Below are 16,714 nucleotides of genomic sequence, written 5' to 3'. Positions count from 1 at the left end.
GCAGACATCCAAACACACACCCAAATGCACACACGTGCACACACACACCCAAATGCAGACATCCAGACACACACCCAAATGCACACACATGCACACACACACCCAAATGCACAGACATCCAGACACACACCCAAATGCACAGGGCTGCACACACACAGACACTACTAAACGCACAGATGCACACACATACCACACATTCAGTGCACAGGCACGTGCGTGGACTCACGCACTGCAAGGACTTTCTGCCTGTGCTCCAGCGGGTCTCGGTTTTGCTTCTTATGGGGGTCACAGACAGCCGTTCTCACAGCCCCGGAGGGGATTCTAACTATGACTTCTCTAATAGCGGCATCTCTTATTAACGGCTTTACGGTCACGCTAGTGAGAAGATTCATCACTGCTGTCACCGAGATGGTGACATTTTTGGATCACCGGGCAGCTGGCCACAGGCGTGAGCTGCTGGCTGGAAAGAATGGAGGAGGCGACAGAGCGATAAAAAGGGGGAGGGGACACCGTTGGCTTCAAGCCAGCTATTCAATTTCTGCCTGAGGCTGTGGGCAAATCTAGCGAAGTTAGAGAACACCTTAGGCCCTAAGATAAACACAGAATTCTAGGCGAAGAGCCAAATAGTGTGCTCTGAACGCCGTGACCGGAGGAGAGTCCCGCGTGCCTCCCGAGGCTGAGCTGCGTTCGGATGGCCCGGCGACACCCAAGGCAGCTCCTGCGTCAGCACACTGACGGGCTTCACAAAAGAAGGCCCAAGCATCCACCAGAAGTGCGTCAGGTGCCAGGAAGAGGTCCCAGCACCAACCAGCAGTCGCACACAAAACACAGCGGGGGTAAATCTTAGTGCAAGGATAACAAGGGTAAAGAGTGCGTCCAAAAGCACACGTGATGCCTCCTTTTCCAAAGACTTACAAAACAACAAAAATCATACCTTTCAGAAACCCACGTGTCTGCCACAAAGCTCTGCACAAGGACGCTGCCCCCGGTCCCAGATGGCAGTTACCTCGGGGGAAAGGGGCTGGCGATGCGTCGGGGGTCCGTGGTTAGAGGTCAGAGGACAAACAGAATGACTACCGGGCCACTCCCGGACCAGGGGCAAGAGTGTGGCAGGGGCCAGTGTCGGGACTAACGCAGCTCTGTGCACCGGCAGCGGCCTCCAAGCTGGCTCCTGTGCACACAAACGTGGCACGAACACCGTGGCTTCACGTGAGTGGAAGGCTGCACGGGCTTGTCGCCTGCCATCAGACAGGCACACGTCTGACCGCAGCCTCTGACCCCTCCTCATCACCACCTGGGGTGGGAGCCCAGGCCGAGGAAGCCCCCTGGAGGGCTGGCTGCCCCCGGGGGCGGGGGTCCTGCGGGAACAAGGCAGGTGCCTGCCGGGCAGGGCCCTTCGGTGCCCCCAAGACAGGACAGGCGGTGCCTGAGGACAGTGTTCCTCTGATCCCAGCCTCCGCCCCTGGGAAGAAAATACTCGAAAAGCTAGTTGCTCGCGTTTGGGTGAACCTTCTGCGAGGGAAAATAGCCTACCTTTTGCTCCATAAAAGGTAAATTTATTAATAAAACGATACACATGAATGAAGAAGAAAATCCCATTGAATTGTAACGAAGAAACTACAGATATTTTCGCACTAGGGTTCCTGCTCGCTGTGAACAGAAGCAGCCTCTCCAGCACGACCCCATCACCCTTCGCGGGCCACCGGGGACGCCACGGCGCATAAAGGACCTGCCACCAGGCTGCTCGCCGGCAGCTGTAAATCCGGGTCTGCTGACAGCTAATGTCATGCACGTCAGGCCTGCCCCCCAGCCCCAGGAACCAGTGAGGACTGGGCTGCGGGCTGCGGCCAGTGCGGGTACAGCAGCTAGCAGCACACTGTCCCCGCCTCCTGGCGTGAGGTGACTCGGAGCTGGGGAGGACACTCCAGCCAGGACAGGGCCGACCGCGGGGCAGGACTGGGACCAGACAAGCAGAGGGATTTTGACCAAAAGAGGGGAGGGGAGAAACAGGGGGTGGGACACCACAGGCAAAACTCGTGCTTCGACCCAGACGGTTCCTTCCCGGTGTGTGAAAACGGACTTGGAACCAGTCCCGGGTATGATGCCAGACACCGAGCCACAAGATTCTAGAAGGAAACACAGGAGCAAACGCTTGTGATTTTGAATCAGGCAGTTTTCTTAGGTCTGACATTGAGGGGTGGGGGTGGGGGTGGGGGTGACAGGTGGAGGGTGTGGGGATGGGGGGGTGAATGCAGAGGGCACAAGAGGGAGTTTGAGGGTTGGTGGCAGCATCCCGTATCGGATTGTGGTGGGCACAGGTGCGTGCCCAAGCCCAGAGATCTGTACAGCACGGTGACCTTTACAGCGTGTAAATAAAACACAGACCACTCTGTGGGGAAGCCCAAATGGAACCCAAGCCGCGACACATGAACTAACCGCGGACAAATGGACGGCACAGGCCTATGGGGAAGAGGTGGGAAAGAAAAGGGCTAAGTTATGTGGGAAAACGCTATTTTGTCTGGATAGTACAAGCTACAGAGACAGGGAGCTGTGCACAAAGGCACCCTCGTCGGTCAACCCGTTTCTCACAGGCTGTACAGGTTAGCAATTCTGCAGCTACTCCGTGTGTACGCTGGGGCTGAGCCAGTGAGCACACAGAGCGTATACAGCCAGAGCCAAAGAAAGGAGTCACAGATGATGGGGGGAGGACGGATGGATGTTGAAGTGTTAACCTAGAACTGGAGGTATCCTTATGAACTCATGGTTTTATAATAGACAGGTGATAGATGATTGATGATAGATAAATAGATGAGCAATAGACAGACTGATGGATGGATGATGGAGAGATAGACGATAGATGGACAGATAAGCAGATAGATGAATAGATGGATGGAGGGATACATACATACATACATACATAGGCAGACGGATGGATGGATGGATGGACAGACAGATGATAGATAAGCACACGATGGATGGATGGATGCATGATGGATAGATGATGGATGGATGGATAGATGGACAAACGGACAAGACAGACATATACATACATACATACATTCACACATGATAGACGGTAGACAGGTGGTGGGTAGGTGCAGAAATAAACAGAGGCATGTGCAGAAAGTAAGGCATGTGCTCAAGCAGCACACGGGGCGCGTCAACAGGACACAGGAGCTGCCTGGACGAGCGCTCAGTGGCCGGGACAACCCGACAGGAAGATAAGCAGTGATGGCGCTGGACTGTAGCCCCCAGAATAAATATCCCGACCCGGATCGCTGGACAAAGAAGGGAACAGCGGGAATAAACAGCAGGAATGGGGCACAGGAAGCCCGCGGCAGCACCGCGACATCCTACGGCTGCGGCAAGGCCCGCTGACCGCCGCCAAAGTCCGTGCCCAGAAGCTTCCGGAGAAACAGCACCCTTGCAGTCTCAGGTGCCTCTCCCCAGTGCGTTCACCCGGCACAAACAACACGTCTTTGGTGCAGAGCCTGGGAGGTGTTGTCCACCGATGATAAAGGCTAATGTCACCCAGGATGCATGACGCGTGGGCATCGTGTCACTCGGCTGGGCAAACTCACGGTGACACTGTGGCCCCAGCCCCTCCGGCTGCCTCGGCCGTCAGGGGCCACCTCTCACGGGACATCAGGATGTCAGACCTACTGTTCCTGCCTGCTGTGACAGCCCAGCCTGAGGCCCGTCTCATACATTTTCCCACTTTGACGAGCATTCCAGAACTCCCTCCCTGATGCCCAGGCAGCCGGGAGGCTGGGCGACGGGGCGGAGAGGAGGCCTGCTTCTCTCCGAGCTCTGTGTCTGCACACCTTTAGGGCCATCTGTCCCCCCTCGAGGGGGCTGCTGTGTGGTGTGTCCCCTGCCTCCAGCCCCGGCCAGCCCCGAGCTGAGGATGCCCCATGGTGAGCACCCGGAGCTCCGCCCAGGCCCTGGAGGTCACTGAGGGCAGCTGTGTCTGCCCTCCCTACCGGTAGGACCCATGCGCAGCTCTGGGGACACCGAGCGTCCTTCCAAAGCCTGGCAGATCCACCCTGCCGCGAACACCGTAGGGCAGGCCACAGAGCCACTGGCTGGCTCACCGGGGACACACTACGGGGAAGGATGTGGGTGGGGCATTTCCGGGGACCCTGGACAGCATGTTTCCAGAGGGGCGTGTGCCGCTGTAATGCACGCGTTCACCGTCACCTCACTACGGGCGACCTTTAAGGCTGTGATCGTGCACGGTCCTCGCCAGGCAGTCAAAGGCAAGGGCGGCGTGTTCAGCACTTTCCTGAGCACCATGTGCTCAGCCTGAGGGCTTCCGCACCAGCTGTGAACCGCGGCTCGAGCCCCAGGGACTGCAGGTCCCAAAGCGCATGCTTGGGTTGGAGCTCACGTAAGCCCTCGGGGCGTCCCGGGAGCAGGACTGGGACCAGGCAGGCTCCTGCTCCGTTCCGGAACAAGCCTGAGAGTGACCCTCCGGGCCCGAGGCCGTGCCCAGGCACCCCTGGAGGACCCCGGGGTCCCACACGTGCCATTATGTGCCCCTTTGAAGGAATGTGTGCCACACGTGCTCCATGACATGAAGACCATGCTGCTGGACCCCTTCTGGATGAGCAGGTGGTGACCTCACACGCTCCCCCTCCCACAGCCCCGGCCTCTGCCTCCGCTTCTGCTCCCTTCCCTACACAGCAGTGCACATCCTGGGGAACCCCCTGCAGCCCCACCACCTGAGGAGCAGGAGCCTCGATGGGGAGAGGGCTCACCGAGCAGCCCTGGGTGTGGCCCACCAGCCTCCACCAGCAGCTCAGCGGGCCTCACGTAAGTGGCCTCACTTAGGAAACTCCCCTGGGGGCTGAGAGCTCAGCCTTGCCGCAGCACCCTGCCTGGGCCTGATGCCCCTGAGGACCAGCCTCCTAGCCTGCAGAGAGGAGGTGAACGGTGAGGTCCTGACCCCTGAGCTCAGCCAAGTGCATGACTCTGCCCGAAGGGAAGGGGAGCCTTGGGGGCTGGGGCTCAGGAAGCGGGGGGCGGGGGGGGGGGGACTGCTCTGCAGGGTGGAGTAAGCAGCTTTCCTTTACCGAAACTTCTGGCAGCAGGAAGGTAGGGGTGGCCAGGGCTGGCCAGTAGACCCGTGGGGGCTGGGGCACATTTGGACAGCCCTCCACTGGCAGGAGAGGAGGCCACCCTGGAACTCAGGGATGTCCCGTGGCACACACTTGGATGCATGGGGGGAGTGTCCTGGGTCTGGGCGAGGAAGCCCCCAGGGGTCACCACATTGAGGGACGCCGAGGAGCCCACACAGGGACGCCCCCAGGGAGCACCCTGTGGTCCAGGGGTGGTGGAGAGACCCCTCCCCGTCTCCACTGGCCGGGACAGATGCCCAGGGCTCCCACAGCAGGGCAGGCCCCAGCAAACCGAACCCACATCTCCGCCGGGACCACACGGGACCAAGCAGAAGGAGGTACGGCAGTGCCCGCGAGGGCCCCAAACGGTGAGGGACGGGCAGCAGGGAACCCCGCCTCCCACAGACAAATGGCTGCGCTTACCTGCTCACCACCTGCGCTTCGGGTTCCCTCCTCGTATCTGCGGGACCACGGGTGCATGGCTGCCCTCGGTGGGCGCTGCCCTTGAGGGAGAAGGCCGGAGGTCTGCACCGCAGCTTCGGCCCCGCTCGGCCCGGGGCCTCCGGGCTGGGGTGGCACCGGGCGCCCAGGGCCACAGTGTCCGGGGTTCTGCGTTCCAGGAAAGCCAGGCCCCTTTGCAGTGGGTCTGGGCCATCTCTTGTCCCACCTCCCACTACCACGCTCCTCAGTCTCCCTCTGGTCGGTCCCACCTCGCTCCTCTGCGAGGCTCAGGGAGGCCTAGGAGGCCGGGGGTTCATGGCACGGTGCATGCGGCAGCCACGGCTGTTCCCACGGGTGACAGGCAGGGGTGCGTCAGCCAGTAGGTGCTCAGGACCCCGGCAAGCGAGTCCTCCTAGGCCACCTGACATGGCACGGGGAAACCGTCCTCGGAACATCCCCCTTGACCCGTCTGGGGCCTCCCCGAATGAAGGTCGCCTCTTGGCCGCGGGCTTCATTGTGTCACGTGGTGGGGTGCCTGTGTCCGTTCATCTGAGATGCGTGTCGCACGATTAAGGGGCCGTGAGGTGGGAGCGCGGGGCGCCGGACGCTTCTGCACAGAAGCAGCTCTCTGCACCTGCTCAGCAGGGAACTCGTGCATCCCTGTCACCGGGATAGGGAGGCTGCGCCCCGAGGAGAGACCCCAGGGTCCAGCAGCCAAGACCAGGCCTCTTCCAGAGGAGCCCCAGTCAAAGAACTGGTTCTAATTCTGGCTCACAGAGTGGACGGCTGCCCACGCAGAGGTGCTCAGAGCGCCCCTTTCTCCCTCTTCCTTGACGGGCCGGGGTCCGCAGAGACCAGATCCTCGCGGGTCTTCGGGGACGAGACAGGGCGTCTTGTCTGGCGGCCCGGGCACCGGCTGCTCTCTGGTCCAGCTGGAGGAAAGGGGTCTGGCTCCTCCGGGGGCTGCAAGGAAAGGGCAGGACACACGTCAGGGAGACTCCTCTGGACAGGAAGGGGCTGGCGGGATGGGGGACGGGGACAGGATGCGGCTGCCCCAGGGGGAGCCTCTGGGGACGCCCTCAGAAGGGCAGGGACGGCCGAGCGGGTCGGCAAGGCCAGCGCTGCCTCCGGTCCTCCTCTGTGTCGGAAGGAAGCAGCGGGCAGGCCGTGTATGTGGGCCTGGTCTAACGCCACGGTAACGACACCACAGCTGAGCACGACCGCGTTCACGTCCGTGGATGAGACCCTCGTGTCACGGAATCCCAGGCACTTGTGGCCGGGTGTCCAGTGTAACCCAATCTCGTGCTCCGTACCACGGGAAAAGGACAAGAAACACGAGACAACCGTGCTCCCCAGCACTGCTTCCTGCCAACGCCACAAGCGGGGAGCAGGAGCCCACCTGGGGTGCCGTGCACGCGGCCCCTCCTGGGGGAGGCCCTCCAGGAGGGGTCCTCACTCTCCCTCCTGCTCAGGACAGGCAGTGCCCTCGAGCCCTCTGACATCGCCAGAGCCCGAATCCCGGGCCGGGCTCTCAAGGCGGCCGGGTGGCTGCGAAACGACCCTTGGAGGCAGCTGGAGGGCCGGGCCCTGCTGGCCCCCGGGGAGCAGGCGGGACCCTCGCACACCATGACCAGCCGATGCCATACTCACCACGTCAGGGGGCCCAGGCGAGCTATGACCACAGAATGAAAGCTAAGGAGAAAAATAAGAACAAAAATAGAAACTGAAAAGGAACGGGGGAGGGCAGAGACGGAGGGGAAGAGAGAGAAAAAGAGTTTGTAGGCATCTGGCGAGAAAGGACGGCGGATCACAGAGATCCCAGAACAAGACGCGCCATCCGCCAGGCACAGGAGCAGACCCCGCTGCTGTCCTGCGTGCGCGGCTGGCGCTGGGAGGGGCTGTGAGGACGTCCTGGGTCCACAGGGACAGTGTGTCCCCACGCGCCCCACACGAGCTCCTTCACCCACCCCCCCACCCCCCCGGCTCTTCCTCCTCCGTGGGGCCGACGGTGGGCCCCTCGCTGGCTGACCACGAGGAGGGGGTCTTGTGGAGCCCCTCCAAGGGCCAGGCCAACCCGGCGCCCCGATAAGACTCTGGTCGCAGTCCCACTGTAACGGTAAAGGGCCAGCCACCCGGACCGATGTCACACTGGGGCCTCACTGGGGCGGGGGTGGGTGGACAGCCAATGCAGACACAAGAGAAGGTCTGGCGGAGGGTCCAGAGCCTCTGGAACCGCACGAGAGAAATTCACACCCAGTGTTTAACACCCAAGTAGCTAATGCAGACAAACGCTCCCACGTTAAGACGGAAGGGAAGACCGACGTTTATTCTGGAGGAGAGGCTGCACGCGCCGTGAGGCTGGAGCCCTGAGCACAGCGCCCCTGCACCCCCGGGGTCTGCTGGAAGCTTCCCTAAGTGTCAGCGTCCACGTGGCAGCAAACCCTGTTTGCAGGGCACCTCTCTGCCATCCACCCTGCACGGTCCAGGGGCACCGGCACGGCAGGGTCGCACGTTACCATGACGACCACTGGGCAGATGGCAGTGAAGTGTCCAGGGAAGGGGCAGGCGTTGTCACTGAGGTGGGGGGGGGGGGCCAGGGGGGTGGGCTGCCACTGGGAGGGGCCGCACCCTCCCTCGGTCATGGGGCCTCTGCGGGCTCCTCCTCTGGCAGAGGCTGAGGACGTGCAGCCCATGGGGCTCCCGTGTGAGCGCCAACCTCCTGCTTTCCCCGGAAAGGACAAGGCAGGGAGGTGGACCCACCGGCCACCTCACTGAGCGCTCAGTGGGGAGCTGGCCATTTTAGGGAGACCTACCCCACAGGCGGGACCGACTGCAAGAACCAAACGTCAGAGCGACCCCGGAGATGCTAACACATCCCTAAATCACAGGAAAAGAACTATGCCAAAGTAAGCGATGCCACGGGAAGAGGCAGGGCTCTCTCCAGGCACGCTCCAGACACCTTGATTTGGGGACCGCCAAGTCAGGCTGTCACCAAGAGTGGACACAGTGCCTGTGACCCCACGCCTGGCAGGGCTGGGGGTCCAGGAAAAGAGCCAGACCGTCCGCCCTGGGGCCCCAAGCTGCGTGGTCCCAAACCAACTGCACACCGGGACCTCAGGTTCCTAAGCCTGGAAGCAAGGACACGAAGGACCGGAAACAAGAGACTGGGACTGGACAGATGGCCTGCTTCCAAGAGAAAATCCAGTCCTGCAAGAACCTGAGTTTTAGACCAATTGCTTGGGAAACGTGGAGGCATCACGTACTCCACACAGCCACCAGCACCACAAGGACCCTAGGTCGCTGGCTCAGCTTCCACTGCTACGGCTGGGGACACGGAGTCCGTGAGCAACACGGCCCCTCCCAGGTGGCATGGCTGGGTCACTGTAGAGGGGGCGTTCCCAGAGCCGGGGCTCCCAGCTCTGCCCTGGAGCCTCTTTCTGTCCAACCGCGCCTCAGCCCCCAGAGCGCACGCTAACGACGTGTCAGCCGTCTGTGTTCCCAGTGAACGGAACAAGCCCCCGAACGTGCATCTGTCTTACCTTTTCCTCCAGTTCCTTGATCTGCCTCTTCTGACCTTCTATTCTCTCTTCTAACTCTTTAATCCTCTGCAATGTTAAGAAGAAGAAAATCTTCAGTAATCAGAGCATGTATTTGGGAAACCAAGTACTTAGAAAAAACCCTTTCGAGGTTTGCACTCATTTACTGCGAGGGGCCAGGAGCCTGTCTGTCCTGTGTCCGTGGAATGCTGGAGGCCGTGCCTGAGCAGAGGAGTAGCCTTGCTCCCCTCGGTTTCCCTTTTGGACACAGCCATTCTTAGTCGGTGGCTCTGCTCCAACAAGAGTGACGTCGTCCCGCCCCCTACGATTTCAGATCGTAAACCATAACGCTAGAAGCCCAAGGAATCGATTCACGCCCTTCCCAGATGCCCCTGCAACAGCACCAAGGCCACAAAGCCAGTCCCAGGGAGGAGTGTCCTCGACAAGGTGACACGGTACTCGAAGCCCCAGTCTTCGCTGTGGTATACCAGGCCGACTGGATGCAAATTTGCGTGTCCACTCTGGAACCGGATGCCGTGTCTGGACCCTACAAGCAGCCTAACTCTGGCTACAGCCTGTCGGATGGGCAAGAGGGGTCCACAGGTAATGGCCACACTGACCACCCTGAATCTGGCAGAGACTGTTCTGGTAGCTGACGATCCTCTGGTCAGACATCACCCACCAACATTCACAGGAAACCGTGGTTTACTAGTTTATCTGACTTCACAGGTTGAGCCTTTGAACACAGAACCCACCCGTAAAGCCCCTTCCAGGCCCCAAGGGCGCACACAGGGGAGCAGAGGCACGTCCGTAACACCAAGGCTGCCCAGAGTGCCAGGGCCCTGCACCTTCTGTTAGAAATGGACCTACGGATTGGCTTGAGGTCCCAAAGTGCCCGAAGCTAGAAGCCAGGGGCTTCCCCCAACACACGAGCTGCTGCTCCCCAGAAGACAACTTCACCAGGTCCTGACCATCGAAGGAGGAGTCATTGTAGAGACCTCACAGTCAGGGGTCCCAAGAGAGAGGGATGTGCTACCCACAGGAGCAGATGGTACAGCCCAGGTGGCTGATCAGACGGGATAGGGAGTCTGGCACAAGGGCCTACAGTGGGAGGGCGTGGCCGTTGGCCATGTGGCCATTGGGGTGGGGGGTGGGGGGGGGCCATGGGAGGGCGTGGCCGTTGGAGATGTGGCTATTGGATAGCACCCGGTGAAGTGCCTGGCCATGGGAGGGCATGGCCTTTGGAGATGTGGCCATTGGGGTGGGGGGTGTGGCCACGGGAGGGCGTGGCCGTTGGAGACTTGGCTATTGGACAGCACACCGTGGAGGGCGTGGCCGTTGGAGATGAGGCTATTGGAGAACACGCCGCGGGAGGGCGCGGCCATGGGACTTCGGGAATGAAGCGCGCAGCCCCCTTCGTCGGGCACCCCACCCCCACCTGCAGGCGCACCTGCTGTGCCAGCTGCAGCAACTCCATGCGCTCCCGCAGGATCTGGGCATCACGCTCGCGCAGCTCGCTCATGACCTGACGCTTCCACTGCTCCACGGCCACCTTGAGCTTCTCGCGCTCCTCCTGCGACAGAATCTCGGCCACTTTGGCCCCGGCCTCCTGCTGCAAGGCGTCGTATAGCATGGCTTCCAGCTCCAGGATGTGCTGGTGGCGGAAGGGCAGACATTAGTCTTGCCTTCTTCTCAAAGGGCTGCCTGGGCCTGACGGGGGCCAGGGAATCCCGTGACCCCCGGCATTACAACGTCCCCAGAGCACCCACGGAGGGGACTATTTCCCCTGGACTGGCTTCAATGACCTTCTGTAGAGTGGAAACACAATCCAGGAGTAATTCGTCCAGGGGCATTCACCTCTAAATTACTGCTCACACGTGCACTGAGACTTCAGTGGCAGAATTCTTACGTCATGCTAACATCAGGGAACACAGGTGAGCAGACATTTGAGACCAGAGTAGGATGACAGCCCCTAGGGAGTCGGGGGAAAGCATGACAGAGCGAAGACCTCTTCCTTCACTCATGGCCTTCATCAAACCCTGGGCTTATGAGCCCCAATGAAGGAAGAGGGGCAGTGCTCACAGGGGTTTGTCTGATATAAGGACAAAATCGACAGTAAGTCCCTGACTTCCAGCTTCTCTCTGAGGCCTGGCCACTCTGTGGTCCTCAATGACACCTGTGGTGGGTCCGTCGTGTCCCCAAGAAGATACGTTCAAGTCCTGATCCCCAAACCCCGTGAGTGTGGCCTCATTTGGAAATAGGGTCTCGGCAGCTGTAATCAAGTAAGGATGAGGTCATGCTGGATTGGGGGGGCGGGGCGGGCATCCAATGGATTGTGTCCTTGTGAGGAGAGGGGAGTTGGAGGCAGTCACAGAAGACATGGGGGAGAAACCATGTGAAGACAGAGGCAGAGGCTGGGGGAACCGCTGAAGCCCCCAGCAGATGGAGGAGGCAGGAAGGACCCTCCCCTGGAGCCTTGGAGGGAGCATGGCCCTGGGACACCGGGCTCTCAGACTCTGGCCCCCTGAGCCCTGTGAGAATACCCCTTTCTCTGAGCTGCTCCCTGCTGCCTCAGACAAGGTCTCACCGCCACTCAGCCTCGAGGCCCTGTGTGCCACGGTCCCCACCTCCCGGCTGCATCACCTCCAGTCTCAAGACGATAAATCCCCAAAATGCCTGCACCCGTGGTGCCCAGTACATACTGCTGGACCTAGTTGAAGACGCCACCTCTGCAGAGCCATCTGGTGCCCACGCCTTCCGCGAGGCTGCAGCCCTTAGTAGCCCCAGGTCGTGAGACAAGTGGGGACACACAACTTGCACAGGGTCCCATGGGGACAGCTGGGGCCTGGACCCTGCAGAGGGCTTGCTCCGGAGTCTAGTCTTCACCCTGCCTGTGAGGGCTCAGATAGAGAGCCCCTCATGCCCCTGGTCCCCAAGCACGTAAGCCACCCTACCCCTCCGTGACCACGGTCCCCAAACATGTGCTATTCACAGTTAGGGGCCACAGCGCTCACCGCAGACTTCAGGGAAAGGACCCATAATCCCATAGGCTCCCCACCTGTGAGAGCACCCAAGAGAAGCAGAGAGGCTGACAGGCCGCGTAGAGCCAGGCCCGGGACTCCCAGGCCAGGGCTGAGAGAGCCGGGCTGGGGCCCAGGCGGAGTGGGCCGGGAAGCAGCTGTGGGCAGGGACACAAGACGAGGAGAGAGCCGTGTGGGGTGTGGGGCTCACCCCTCTGCCGCCTCCCAGAAGTCCAATGCAATGCCCAGAAACCACGAACCAATGCAAAATGATCTCTTTGCTATAACTCAGCAGCCAAAATGCGTACCTTGTTATAAATTCCTAAGGATTTACCAATTTGATGTGGAGTACTCTCAAAGCTCTTTCCTCGGGAAACTTTCCTGGTACAATCTTTGAAAAAACCAAGTTCTTCAACTACAGAAACCCCTCTTCCTATCAAAGCCATAACATCTTCAGAAATGAAGGGTTCTATTTCATCAGGCAAAATGATTTTGAAAAGTCCTTTCGGCTTAGTGGGCGTCTTAGGAAATGAAAATAAATAAATAAATAAAACCTTTGGACCTCACATTTTATTGCTTTTGACAACCACAGAATAAACTCTCCCCAGCTGTCACAAGCAGCTCAACAGTCCCCATCAACCACCACTTCTTAGAGCAAAAGAGCTTAGGCGGCTAAGATAAGCTCAAGCATTTAAAGAATAAATAAATGCCTCTGAGTGTGGGGCTAAGAATTAGCATCACAATAGCCTGGCACAAAGCTGGTGGCAAGAGACGTGTGGGGACTTTCGGTTCCTATGTGAGCCTGAGCCATGGGCCACCTGGAAACTGCCCCTGGGCCCTCGGCCTCTCCCAAGCCTCCCGCAGGAACAGCCTGGTCCGTGCAGCTTCCCCAGGGCGGTCGTCACACGGCACGGACCATCTTTACCCCTTCGAAACCTCAGCCGTGGCCCTGTGTCCACAGACAGAGCAGGGAGGGTGTAAACCCCGGACAGGTACCCACAGGGCACTCCGGCACCGGTCTGTGCCGCCCTCCATAACAGGGCTTCGTGAATGGCAGATAAAACTAACCGTCCAGCAGGAAGTGCAGGCGTGAATGGCAGGTGAAGAAAACAAGACACAGCAAACGTGTGTCCTTCCTATTGGAACTGGAGGAAGGGGGCATCACGGGGGAGGGGTGTCCCCCCAGTGGTCTTCCCCTGGGGACGGCCCTCCAGCCCCAATCACATCACACAGCCCTGCGGCTGCAGAGGCCACCCTGCTCCCCGACCCTCTGAGGTGCAGGTGCGTGTGTGTGTGTGTGTGTGTGTGTGTGTGTGTGTGTGATATGCAGCCCACTCTCCGACATCACATTCACCGGCCTATGTTCTCTGCACTGATGTCACATATAATCAATTCCTATTCCTGAGCTGTATCCTGAGGAATGCCCGGGGCCTGGGGCTGAGCTGTCCCCTCCCTGCACGTGTCTGGGATGCAGGACCAGAGCACAGGGAGCATCGGCGGCGGGGGGCTCACAGCTGTCCGGCTGCCCCCCATATACTGTGAGCATGCTTCCCACCCGGCACCGTGGACTGGAAACATGGACCCTGGGGCACCTGGGTGGCGCAGTCGGTTAGGCGTCCGACTTCAGCCAGGTCACGATCTCACGGTCCGTGAGTTCGAGCCCCGCATCGGGCTCTGGGCTGATGGTTCAGAGCCTGGAGCCTGTTTCCGATTCTGTGTCTCCCTCTCTCTCTGCCCCTCCCCCGTTCATGCTCTGTCTCTCTCTGTCCCAAAAATAAATAAACGTTGGAAACGTGGACCCTGGCACATATTTCTGGGACGGTCCATCAGCGCCAGCTCGGCTCTCTGAGGCCACCTCCCTCTGCCACCTCCTCCGCGGCTGCTCCCGCAGCGACTGTTTGGTGAGTGGGCCACTGTCACCGCCATCAGCACCCAGCAGAGTCTCTGCCCTGCCTCGAGGGACCCTGATGGGTCAACAGAAACATCACGCTGCCAGATTCCAAGCTGGGCGATGCCCGCTCCGCACACAATTACCTCGCTGTCCTCACAATCCAGGGGGCGGGAACTAATGCCTCCGTTTACCGCACGGACGCCTCTGGCCTCAGGCGTCCGCTAGCGGCAGGGTCGCTTCCGGGCCCCTCGGCAATGCTCAGGCCACCTCTCCCAGGCCACCGGGCAGCCCTCCCTGAACAGGGGCCATGACATGCACTGGCCTTAGGGACGGCCGGTCCAGGGGAGAGAAAGGCACACGCAGTCTGGAAGCGCTGCTGAAGGTGACACTGACCTGAGGGGTGGGTAACAGATGCCACCAAGGACACGCTCGCGCCCCAGGAGCCTCCCACCTCCGGGACACCCTGCAGTGCGCCTCTGAGAAGCAGCCAGACCGTCCCTGATTCAGATTCGCCCTCTTGAAACAAAGGCAGCCTGAGGCTCACATGAGAATCCTGGTTCTCAAACCCGAGTCAGCGAGGACGGAGTCCCGGTGACCAAGCGGTGTGTGCAGGCACTCCCCGGTCTCAGTGCCACAAAGCGGACACCCTCCAGGCGCACGAGCAGGGACACCTGCTTCCACGGGGCCAGCCGACGCGCAAAGGCAGGGAAATGCACACTTCCTGGAGCAGGGGCACACGCATACTTGCAGCGGGGGCACGCGCACACTTCTCGGAGCGGGGGCACGCGCACACTTTTCGCAGCAGGGACACATGCACACTTGGAGCAGGGGCACACGCACACTTCTCAGAGTGGGGCACACTCACACTTCTCACAGCAGGGGCATACACACACTTCTCGGAGCGGGGGCACACGCAAACTTCTCACAGCAGGGGCACACGCACACTTCTCGGAGCGGGGGCACACGCACACGTCCTGGAGCAGGGGCACATGCACACTTCTCGCAGCGGGGGCACGCGCACACTTCCTGGAGTGGGGGCACGCGCACACTTCTCGGAGCAGGGGCACACGCACACTTCTCAGAGCGGGGGCACACGCACACTTCTCGCAGCTGGGGCACACGCACACTTCTCGGAGCGGGGGCACACGCACACTTCTCGCAGCGGGGGCACACGCACACTCGGAGCGGGGGCACACAAGCCGGAATCCCCAGAGAATGAGGTTCCTCACGTGCAGCTGTGTTCAGTTAACTCGTAGCAGCGTCACTTCTCACGAATCCTACTTTTTCAACTCATTTTAAATATCCGTTTGAGTTCTGCCTTCACGGGGCAAAGTGCTGACGGGGCAGCAGGGCATCTCGGACCTCACTGACAGGGAGACGTGCAGAGAGTGACCCCACAGTGGTCACCCTGGACCCAGGCACCCGACGTGTGAGCAACTCCCCCAGTTTCTCCCCAAAATGCACCTGCCCCGCCAAATGGCCCTTACCCTGTGAGCCTGGTCCAAGGACTGCTTCCTGTAATCCAGCTCCTCATCAAGGTAACCCTTCTGCTTACTGAACAGCTCCTGAAACACAAGAGGACCCGTGTCTCGGCCTCGGGCACCCACCTGGCGATATCGTGCTGTGGACACGAGGCAAGACGCCCACCAACCTTCTCGCTCTCCAGGTCAACCATTTTTCGGTGCAGGGCTGACTCCGTCTCTTCGATCTGCTGGAGCCACTGGACACAAACCGAAAGAGCAGGTGACGGTGACCTTTCCGGTGGCCACACGGGCACCAAAGCCATCCCACCTCCCCCCAGGCTCCACAGGCGGCCTAGGAGCGGGGGTCGGGTTGGCACTGTGCGCTCCGCGTGCCCAGCATCCAGACACCCCCACTTCGCCTCCAGGAAGTCCGTGCCCCGCTTCTCCAGGGAAGGGAGGGGAGGGTCGTTAGCAGGGGTTCGGCGGGAAGATACACCCGAGAGCTCAGCTGGAGGACGTTCTCCCCCAGTCCCATGCCCCCTGGAGCCCGACTTGCCGGGACTCCCTCTCCCCTCCCTGCCGGAGGCCCCGGGAGTGGGTGCTGACGGCCGGCCCGCCAGCCAGGCTCTGGCTGGGGGGCGGGGGCCCAGGTAGGCCGGGCAGCACCCAGAGGAGGGTCCTGGTGGGGTGAACAGAAAGCAAATGGTACACAGACCCACGACACTGCCTGGTCCTTGGGGAGGAAACTGAGGCAGAGTCGGCCTCAACACAAAGTCTGGCGGATGTGTGATGTGCACGCACGTGTGGTGGGCGCTGACTGGCGTATTGCCAGACCTCCCAAGGTGGACAGGGTTAACGGCCTCCCCACCCCCAGCCCAGAAGCCCCTCCTCCAAGGACCGCATCCTCTCTGAGCTCTGAGCACAGAGAGAGAGGCCTGCAGGGCCCAGCCCTGTCCCAAGAGCATCCACACGGGTGCTATGGTTACCTTTTCGGCCAAGGTCAGGACCGTCCTAGCTTGTATGACGACCACTTGCTCCTCGTTGGTCAGATTCTGCACCCAAAGCAGACACGTGTGCAGTCAGGGGCAGCGCTTTCAGAGGTGCCCAGACTGAAATAATGAGGTAGGGGGCAAATGGGGGTGCTGGGTGCAGTGTGGGTAGGTGAATGGGGGTGCCTGGTGGGGGGGTATGAGGAAGGGGATGAATGGGGGTGCCAGGTGGGGGGAATGGGGGTGCCCAGTGG

The 16,714-nt window shown here is 60.5% G+C and overlaps 1 protein-coding gene across 25 annotated transcripts in view; it reads right to left on the bottom strand.

Moving 5' to 3' along the window:
• The window catches only part of JAKMIP3 (Janus kinase and microtubule interacting protein 3), an 88,629-nt gene that overhangs the window by 8,353 nt on the left and 63,562 nt on the right, over nt 1-16,714 (bottom strand). For 12 of the 25 annotated variants that reach the window (XM_040486814.1, XM_040486812.1, XM_040486813.1 and 9 more), the window contains 7 exons: nt 16,458-16,523; nt 15,660-15,728; nt 15,496-15,573; nt 10,548-10,751; nt 9,101-9,166; nt 7,212-7,253; nt 5,544-6,524 (listed from right to left, as the gene is read on the bottom strand). In XM_040486814.1, the coding sequence (XP_040342748.1) occupies nt 6,366-6,524; nt 7,212-7,253; nt 9,101-9,166; nt 10,548-10,751; nt 15,496-15,573; nt 15,660-15,728; nt 16,458-16,523 (684 nt within the window). In that variant the 3' untranslated portion in view covers nt 5,544-6,365. Of the gene's footprint in view, nt 1-5,543; nt 6,525-7,211; nt 7,285-9,100; nt 9,167-10,547; nt 10,752-15,495; nt 15,574-15,659; nt 15,729-16,457; nt 16,524-16,714 lie in introns of those variants that run through there. The other 13 variants (XM_040486822.1, XM_040486824.1, XM_040486826.1 and 10 more) reach the window with 3 other exon arrangements.

The sequence above is a fragment of the Herpailurus yagouaroundi genome, unplaced genomic scaffold, assembly GCF_014898765.1.
Source record: "Herpailurus yagouaroundi ecotype Mexico unplaced genomic scaffold, PumYag 163, whole genome shotgun sequence".
Lineage (NCBI taxonomy): Eukaryota > Metazoa > Chordata > Mammalia > Carnivora > Felidae > Herpailurus > Herpailurus yagouaroundi.
Note: the sequence above shows the minus strand (reverse complement) of the source record. Positions and strands in the feature narration are given on the sequence as shown.